The 9,958-nt window shown below is 38.7% G+C and overlaps 1 protein-coding gene across 3 annotated transcripts; it reads right to left on the bottom strand.

Annotated features, from left to right (window-relative positions):
- Positions 1–833: 833 nt before the first annotated feature.
- Positions 834–6,949, bottom strand: pld3 (phospholipase D family, member 3). 3 transcript variants are annotated; one of them, XM_027014482.2, is made up of 12 exons: positions 6,768–6,949; positions 5,261–5,334; positions 5,069–5,119; positions 4,782–4,939; positions 4,325–4,505; positions 4,124–4,241; positions 3,188–3,315; positions 2,669–2,866; positions 2,166–2,305; positions 1,794–1,959; positions 1,285–1,384; positions 834–1,095 (listed from the first exon to the last, which is right to left on the bottom strand). In XM_027014482.2, exons 2-12 carry the CDS (start codon positions 5,285–5,287, stop codon positions 878–880), a joined length of 1,485 nt encoding a protein of 494 aa, XP_026870283.1. In that variant the 5' UTR covers positions 5,288–5,334; positions 6,768–6,949; the 3' UTR covers positions 834–877. The 3 variants fall into 3 exon arrangements, with proteins under 3 accessions (XP_026870283.1, XP_026870284.1, XP_026870285.1); XM_027014483.2 differs by lacking the exon at positions 6,768–6,949 and adding an exon at positions 6,021–6,056; XM_027014484.2 differs by lacking the exon at positions 6,768–6,949 and having other exon boundaries at positions 5,069–5,154.
- Between the last annotated feature and the right edge of the window lie 3,009 nt (positions 6,950–9,958).

The raw sequence follows: 9,958 nt of genomic DNA, 5'->3' as shown, positions 1-9,958 counted from the left end.
AAGACCTCCAGTACTGCATTGTTATTAAGCTGTGAAAGTTCTTTTAATGGTTTATATTGTCCCACATCTGTGTTTGTAATTACATTATGGGACAATCCTGCTAGATGAAGTGTGAGTAAAATATATTTAGTCACAGGAAAGCAAAAACAAACTAACCGCCCCCTCCCCCCCAAACAAAACAAAAACAAACGTACACATCTCCCTCACTGATGGGAGAGTGATTTTTGTCTAACACTGACCTGGCCTAAATTGACGAGAGGTTCACAGAAGTTCCTGATCCCAACTACCCTTTGATAAAATATGAAAATACTAACACTCAGTAAGCCACACACATCTCCCTGATTGAAAATACTCTGTGCTACTGGCTCACAGTCTGAGAAAAGACATATTTAGGTTCATGTTAAAACGTACCACACTGTTAAAAAATGCTAGTGCATAAATGGTACTTGCATCCTAAAAAGAACTGAGAAAGTTACTTATCAAATGACAATCTCGACTTTAAAAAGTGAAAGCACTTCTAAACGCTTTCTACATGGCCTTTTCCTCGGAATGTAGGCATGTTATGCCTTTAGGTCAAGAAAGGCATGCAAACATGGTCAGCTATGCACAGCCATTAACACCAAGGTTTAAAACATTCTCAAACACCATCTTATCAGAGTCCAGGGAGACCCAGACTACTACTCAGCAGACTCTCAGGACTGTGCTCAACGTCTTGTGCATAGAAACAGCAATGTTTAGGTCCACAGTAAGCATCACCCCCTATCCAAATCTGCCAAAAGTCAAACCATTTTGCCATAAGCACAGAAAAGTTCACTCAGCACTATCTAACCTCACTTCATTTCGCACGATGGTAGTCCACAAAATTGGAATGGCCAGGTCACAGATCTGAGTACTGTGTGGCCTGTGGCTCACATACATCTTTGAGGTTGGTATTGTGATTGAGTTGAATGCTATATGAAGAATCCCAATCTCTCTCAAACACAGATTGGAGTTGTTCCTGCACAGTGGGACCTGTGGACTGGGCTGAGGTCTGATTCACCACCAGCGCAGAGCCAGCTGTGTTCACAAAGTAATCCCCAGACCAGTTAGATGTTCCTGCAGAACAGGAAAATGAAGATTGGATTATATTTAGTTTTATACCACCCTCTAGTGGGAATACATCAGAATGTCGAGGAGAAAGAAAAATTTGAAAACCAAGGACACAAAGCATTGAGGTCTGAACATGGTCCTAGTTATCAATTTAATAAATAGGGAAGCTGCATTGAGAAAAATAAATCATTATACCTATGTAAGCAACTTTGTCTGTCACCATGTACTTGTTATGGTTCACCCGGGCATAGGGAATTTCCTTTTGACTGGGGCTGGCAGGCACAAGGAAGATTTTCTGTGCAAAAAAAGGAACGTAATTTATAGTCAGCTTCATTGCATCACTGTACAGCAACAGATGAAGCAAACAAACAAAAAAAAACAAAAAACTGTAAGAATCTTCACAGAAGTGACACTCAGAACAGCCTCCAGCAGTAAGCACTGTAAAAGGAAAACCAAAAGTGAACACAGCGCCTACGTATTTTCCTGGTTACTTACTGGCAACCTGAACCTCAGACCAGCATTCTTAAGCATTGTGTCTTAACCTCAGTCATGTTTTTACAAAATGTTCACACCGTTGTCCTCCGTTTTATATACATTCTCACTGCAGGTCATGCTGACTTTTAGCATGCCACACTCTTCACCAGCTCAATACTGCAATCGTTTTACCTCTACGTAAACTCAAGCTCTACAGTGTGGCCACTCACCACCTGGATATCCAGCTTGCTCCTGGAGTCCTGCACGGAGGCGAGTGAGCGCAGGAAGGGAAACATGAACGGCGAGCTGCTGTTCCAGCAGCTGATGAGCAGACGCACACGAACTGTCCGCTCATATGCCACACGCCTCAGCTCCGTGTCAATGGCAGCCCAGTACCTGCAGGCCACCATGCACAGCCAAGGTCTAACATCAAAACCTGGGATTTTTTTTTTGTTTTGTTTTTTGGTTCTGATTCACTAACCCTGATTCTGAAAAATATTTTATTTTTCATATCTTTAGTTTTGAAATACTAATAATAAGTAAAAAATGAACATTTAATGGTGCTCAATGGAATTCCCTAGACTACTGAAGGCAACACAAACCTTTTTGGAGATGAAAACTCCATGGTGGGCAGGTAGTTCATAACAGCTATGTAGACAAACTGCTGGGCATCTCTGATGATACTCAGTATAGCTTGCAGATCTGAGGTCCTCCCATCAGCACAGAGAGATGGAGGAGAGCTCTGGAAGAATGGAATTTTTTGCTTTTTAAAATCACAAAAACCTAATCACCCAAGTGAATATGGAGAGAAAAAAAAAAAAAAAAAAGAATATTCTGAATTAATCAAATAATTATTCTCATTATCTTTATTTGGGTATATTGCAATTCTGATAAGACCCAACCTAATGGAGAAAATACAATAATTATATACATACATTAAAAAACCTACAGACATACAGATTTAACATATCTGCCAAATCATAATAATTACTCCAAACTACTTTTAAGCAGTTTATGACCATTTTTGTGGTATTAGAAGACGCTTTGTTTTCACTCCAGTTACTCAACACTACTCACTGTCCTCTCTGAAGGAGTCCTGACTTACCGAGAGGTAGACCCTGGAGTCAGTTCCGTTGAGTAACAGTTGCATGGGTGTGTCCTTGTTGTAGAGTGTAGTGTATTGGCTAGGCCAGGGGGAGGGGACAGTTTTACTCTGCGCTAGGAACCAATAGGCTTCAAAGATTTTCCCTATGTCACTGGCCAAGCAGCTGCAGTTATACACAACTGCCCCTAGCTCTTTCACCTGAGTGATCAACAGACAACACAGCACATGAACCTTGGATCTGTCCAACAGAATATGGGTATCTACAGCAAGTTCAAGACTTTAAGGTTTTCCACACCTGCTCTACCACACCTGATTCAAATTGTCTGCTAATTACAGAGCCAAACGTTTAAGGCTGTTATTACTGTTACTACTGAAATGCTAAAGACACTGATCAGGTGGCTTTGCAAGACATATTTCAAAGTTTCCTGAACGTTACCAAAAAAACCCAATGAAATATGATGAACTATGAATTTGACAGCAAAGAGTGGGCAGTGTTGGATAGTAAAAAACAACAGTTACCTGTGTTAAAGATCTCCAGTCCATGTTGGCACTGCCTATGTAAATGTGTTTCTTGTCAATCACCCAGAATTTAGTGTGTAGCACACCAGACGTTAACTCTCGCATGTTCACAGTCCTCACTTCTGCACCTGCGAGAGACATCACCATGGAAAGCATCACCATATGCAAGGTACATCATCATTAAAGGCTTGATGTTTTTTTTTTTGTTGTTGTTTTTTTACAAGGCACCACCAAAACCTACTGTGGACTGGCTGATCACTTGGAGCGCATAAACCTTCTCTATAGCTGTAACATTTTTTTTCAACTTTAAGCTATAATCAACCACTCCTGACATGACTATTACACTTGGAAGTCAGGTGACTAGCTGTAACCTTTTCTACATTGTGTCAACCTATTTTGGCTTCTTTTTTTAATTTGGCTTTGACCAAAAGACAGGTGTTAGCTGGATTTTAATTTACAATTATACTGAATTTACATGTCAATATTGTTTATACAAACATACAGCATAAACTCATTTGAATGAAATAAATGTATAAATATCCAGATATCACCTGCCCTTTCTTCAGGTCATTCATAAAATAGGCCCCTACAAGCACACAGTTGTGCAGAGAACAATTTACCATTAGTGAATTAACTGCTGAGCATAACTGACCAAAATGCTAGTAGACTACAAGTACAACTAAGTCACTAGTGCAGTGTTTCTCCAATTTAGGCTTTTGAGACCCTTAGACGGTCCACATGTATCTCTATCCCAGTTCTTTTACCTGGACCAAGAAATCAAAAACACTGAATACCTTGTACAGCTGAGCTGAGAGCCAGTATATAAGCAAAAATTGGGACTGTCTGCTCTAGCCTGTTGTAACAAACAAAACTCTACCGACATCATAAATCAAAAGCAATTAAAATTCAAAGCGAGTACTAGCTCCAAGTGTTTACCAGAATCAGCAAGAAGTTTAATGTCATCCTTTGGCTGGGTTTCTGAAGGAGTGCTCACAGCAATCCGCACCGATATCTTCCTTGAGAGCTGTGCAAGCTCTTGCAGTATCTTCTCACCCTACAGCACAGAACAATCCACAAAACATCCAAAGAGCTACATCTCACAGGTTATTGAAAACTACAAAATGTATTTATACTTACCTGACTGGCTGTGGGTTCTTGTGTCTGCGTGTCTTTATTGGTTAGTGTCCAGTAAAATGAAGCAATATCTAGGCTCCTCTGAGCCTCTGAGATGAGGCTGAGCCAGGTCTCATAGATGGACTGGTGAGGAGTAGAGGAATTGAACTCCACCCCCACTGGGATACTCTCCACCAAAACAAATCTGCACATAAATCACCAATGCTACTTTTCATTAGAACAGTAAATCAAGCTTTCCTTTGCAGCCACAAAAGCAGAAACAGCAGTGTTTTTGAAACTGCAGATGGGAGAAAGCAGCAGTGGTGGTTAAAGCAAGCCAGAAGCCTTTAAAAAATAATAATAATACAAAAATAATAAAAATAAATAAATAAATAAACAGGGTGATACCTGCTCTCCAGACATAGTTCGTAGCTCCTTAAAATGAGAATGCAGATTGGAGGTCATTAAGGAACATGCTCACCTGCAGGGATCAAGGCAGGTTTCCCTGACAGAAGGATGCACCTGCAGCCTAAGAGGTCTGGATGCTGACATAACAGCAGGAACCAGAAGAGTTTGGAGGACAAAGACCATGAGCAGCACAGTGGTGAGACAGGTGATGATTATCAGACACCTGTGATACTGCATGGACACACACAAACACAGAGCTCTCAATGAACACAAGATATTAACCTAACATGAAACTAATATAATGATTAATGTTTTTTTCTGTATCTCTTAAAAAAACAAAAGAAGTCTTTCACCCTGTACCTTCAGATGTTTCTGATGGGCCTCTGCTTTGTTCCACTCCACATCAGCCATCTAGAGAGAAATTCATTCAACTAAGATGCAGACAGCTTTAGAAAAAAAATAAATGTCAGTTCATGTAAATATATATAGTTTTAATGTACACATTAATTATTGTAATTCAGTGATAAACATTTTAGACTTTGTCATACAAACTTTTTCATATGGAATATCAGACTTCATTCTTGTGGACTTTCCTGACACATTTAAAAGAAAACTTGTAACTGGTCCTGGCAGAAAAAGAAATATTCATTGTGAGACAGTCCAGTAGTGAATCATGTAAACATTTTAAGACACAGCGACACTTGCCTATCTCGCAGACAGATGATTAGGTATGGATGAAAAATGTATAAATATGTACATTTGTGTGAGGGTGTGGATACATTTCTGTGTTTGCATGAGCGCATATAGGTTTTGCCCCTCCTAAATGCATTCTGTTCCATACACTGTAACTTTTAATGCAGATCATAATGCAGAAAACAGTCTATGATTGTCAGCATTCATGCTGGCCATACACCACTACTCTGTGGCTGAGCCATCCTTCCTAATGACCATGCACACTGCAGCCACATTGCAAAAGCTGAACAGTTCAAATGGGATGCAAAAGAAGAAGCGGTTTTAGAGTCACATGGAGAAAAACAACAGAAATTAAGGTGACCACATTAGTTGCAAGTCATGAGAAAGAAGCCCTTAGACTTCCTGATGCCAATGTGACCACATCATGAAGTTGTTGGTTTTTTTTAATCATTATTTTGTCTAACATGATGGCTGACCATTGGCTTGATTTATAATACTGTTACATTTATATATTGAGTTTTGTTTCACCACTAAAAAGCCTTGAAATGTTGACAGCACAAGCGTGAAAGTCATGAACATATAGTAGCTCACATGCAGAGAAATTTAATAACTAATTTACCTATGGATCAGTAAACTTCTATCCATCTATCTATAATGCAGATACAATCAACATGAGTTCAACTTACTCCGCAAGTCTTTGGCAAATGAAATAGGTATGCAATTTAAGAAGATCTACCAGTATCTCTTTGGGTGTGCAACTCTGCTAAATATACAATTAAAGCAAAATCTCTCTTTATATACATATGCTATACAGTCCTATGTGAGGTTAATCGTCATGAAGCTAACCTAAAAAGTACCTTTATATGAGTAAGCAAAAACAAGGTCGTTCTGTACATCAACGAGAGCAAGTGCATTTCTTCTGAGACGCGACACTTCATTTGTGTGCGCGTAAAGGTTAGCTTTTAGTTTAATTTCCTGAACTCTTCCTTGTTGCACAACAATTATGATTGAGAAATATAGAAACGGAGATCGCAGTAAAATTCGCTCAATTTGTCCGTCTTAGGCCCAATTTCATGCCAATCAAGAAACTGCCATACTTATTCAGCCGTAAACTTTAGGGCATAACGTGTACTAAAATAGCCTCTAAATCAAGAATTATATCTTATATCCTATTAGATTTGTTCCTGCTAGGCAATTGCCTGCCGGATGGCATCTTATAGATTTTACTCGTCCGAGAATATAAAACACTTTATATTTTATATACAATATATCCTTAAGCCTACAAATCGACAATAAAAACACTAGTTACGAGAATGTAAAGTGATATAGTAAACAATGAATCATATACAAAAACCAAGAGACTTGCCTTTAAAAACCTAACGCTACCCGTCTTGTTTGATTAAGAGTGTGACTCGACTGAAATATTTAGACGTCTTCTGAAAAGAAAAATAAGTAACAAGTTAAATGTAACATGGAAAAACCGAAATAAATCTACTTCTACCCAGTCTTCAGAGGAACAATATTCCAGTCCTGTCTTTTCTTGTACGATATGTGATCATGTGATCAACCCTAAACGGCCGCCCTATAGGATGATACGCAATCAAATGACGTTTACGCAGCTTTTATGCAGGATTTATAGAATTCCCTATTTATATAGACAGTTCTGGCAGTACTGGGTTGGCCAGACCAAGAACATTTTAAAATAACTATTTTAATGTTGTTTTTTTCCCATGTCATCTGGTATGCTTAAACATAAGTCGTAAATGAAAACAAGCCTAGTAACGTGCCCAGAACAAATGACAATGCGACAGTTCACCCGAACGAAAGAAGCATACGTCGATTTCAGGATAAAAGTTAAGTAATATCTTAGTGATCGGTATCAACTGCAGCATGGATAAGTATTTATTAATGTCCTGTGCTCTGAAACAATCATAATATATACACGAATGCTATTTAAAATATCTAATGCAAAGCCTAAAAATGATATGTCCACGCTGGTAACGCTTTCTGATAATATTAAAGAGGTACCAAGTTCCTAGGGCGTTACGGAGGATTTTTATAATAGCTTATGTCGTTTAAGTCGCAATACTTCTATTTCCTGTTTCTCCTTTTAGATGTCGATTACCTTTACGGTAGATAACTTACTCCCTAAACAAAGTAAATTCCAACATTGTGTACGACAACAGGTCAAATACAGTTTTTTTAGTTTAATATGTACATTTTTACAATCGAGGTATGAACTTCCTAGTCTTTCACCAAAAGAGGGAGCTAAAGAACTATATTACTTTCAGTACTTTCAGCTTCTAGCAGTATTTTAACCAATGCAGTGTCTTCCGCTGATGCCGCATGTCGGCGAATGTCATGCATACTAGGATGTTCACCTTAAGTCATCATTAAAGGATCCAGGCTGTGTGCCTAACAGATAGATGCAAACTCTTATCGGGAATGAATGACCTGTGTTTTGACGCTGAATAACCTAAAGGCAGTTATGGGCGAGCCAGGAACCTCCGCAGGCTATCCAGGATGCAATTAGCAAGTCAGGTGCACAGGTAGGTGAAGAAAGGTTAACACCCTCTGATATTATCTGTTTGTTATTTCTATTCCATTCCAGTGTGCCAGGTTTATAAATTTGGCAGCAAGATCTGTATTTTAAAAGATATGTGCTTCACTTAGTCTGTCTGTTATTTTGATCATTAAGTGTTCCAAATGACCAATAGTGATTGAGAGAGGAATTATTTTATATATATATATATATATATATATATATAAACACCATGTATGTAGATAGATAGAAACAAAGAGAACACCCATACACCCATAGTGTGTGGAGTTTTATGATTTAAAAAAAACTCCAGTCTCTGGAGAACTGTAAAAAAATCTTTATGACCTACATCCTACTTACATAAGCACGTGGTCTGATTTGCTTAAATAAATATCTTCCTCGGGTGCGACATGGAACGTCACTTTATTAAGTGTCTTCATTTATACCATCAGGGCTGTATCCAGGAACTGAAGACAACATAAAATAAAAGAAGAAGCACCTTAATAGCAATTCACTGAAAAACCAAGAGAATGTACATTCCAGTTAAATTACCCTCATAGTGTCCTGTCCCTTTTGCACCTTACTGTTGTACAAGGAGCAAACCTCTGCAATAATAGTTACAGCAACCCCCAGTTACACATCTGCTGAACATAGCAATGCAAGCACAGCACATTCTTGTATTAGTATGCACATTATTGATTAGCATTTCAGTTATGCATCTGCATTAGAACAGATCTGGTGTGCCTAACCTGGGAACAATTCCCGAAACATGGGAATGTCCTCTAGTTCTCTAGCATTCAAGTTGATCTACCACAGCCATTTTTCAGTCTCATGTGGTTCACATGCTGTTTGTAATATTATGAATGAGTTTACATTTAGAGTTGTGTGTTAATATATAATACATAACATTTTATATATGAGTAATATAAAAGTTTGGACTTCTTGATTGTTTTTTTTTGTTTGTTTTGATAATGTATTTTAATTTCCCTTGAAGCATAATATGAAGTACTGTAACAACCAAAATTCCACATTATTATTTTTATAATTGTTGTTGTTGCTGTTGTTATTTTATTATTGAATATTAGCATTTATGCAGTTCCACTGAGAAACTTGTTGTGCAGGTTGTGTTCACATCATAAACACCCCCATGCCCTATTACTTATTCACATAGAACAGCTATGAGTCCCAAACTTACCCCAATGGCGTTAACCTCCCTCTCATAATCCCACAAATTTTATGCAATTTCCTGCTAGATGAAAGCACACTTTAAAAACATGTTTTATTGGCAAATAACCTCCTCTATGGCTTGTCTTTGGAAACCTGCTTCAAACATCCTTAGTGGAAGCAGAGTGGGAATAAAAGCAGGCTAGTGTTTGCTCTTTGCTGTTCTATCTCAGATAAATATCACCTGGCCTGGGTACCGTCCACAGGGAACACACAGTCACAATAGAAGGACTCGGACGAGCGTGTGGGTCAGGGTGATATGAACATGAAAAGTTCACTGAACACACACACACACACGCACACACACATACACACTGAAACACAAACACAAGCTGGTATAAATGTTGACCAAGCGAACTTGAAATAGCCAAGTACTGGAAGCATGGCTCCTATTGTTGTATCTATTAGCTGCTGTGAGCACCTCACCTTTGCTTCTGTGTATGCTCCCATGTAACACTGGCCAGGTTAACAGCCGACATTTAGCAGCTTCCAAACATGGAAGCAATCAGACCACACCTGGAGTCATAAAACCATGGTGAGGAGCCAAACATTGGGATGAAATACAGTGAGGGTGGTGCCTTTACCCTGGCTCTGGGTCTATGAACAATATGAACAAAGAAACACAGATCGCTGATTGCGACACACTCAAAAAGACAGGTAGGAATATTTAGTAGTATCCATGGTGACGTTTACCACTATTTAGTGTATCTACTTGGCATTAAAAGGGCATCTTGGTGTGTTGCTGCACCAGTGTAATCACTACATATTGTGTCTGGTACAAAAGACTACAC

The sequence above is a fragment of the Electrophorus electricus genome, chromosome 4 (assembly GCF_013358815.1).
Source record: "Electrophorus electricus isolate fEleEle1 chromosome 4, fEleEle1.pri, whole genome shotgun sequence".
In the NCBI taxonomy this organism is placed as follows: Eukaryota; Metazoa; Chordata; class Actinopteri; order Gymnotiformes; family Gymnotidae; genus Electrophorus; species Electrophorus electricus.
This window is presented reverse-complemented; position numbering and strand designations above follow the sequence as displayed.

Coding starts and splice junctions, on each gene's coding strand:
- pld3 (XM_027014482.2), bottom strand. CDS start 5,287: ATGAAGTCTGATATTCCATATGAAAAA. Junction 3,316..4,123: donor TAAACTTCTTGCTGATTCTG/GTAAACACTTGG, acceptor TGTCTCTCGCAG/GTGCAGAAGTGAGGACTGTG. Junction 1,385..1,793: donor GCAAGCTGGATATCCAGGTG/GTGAGTGGCCAC, acceptor TTTTTTGCACAG/AAAATCTTCCTTGTGCCTGC.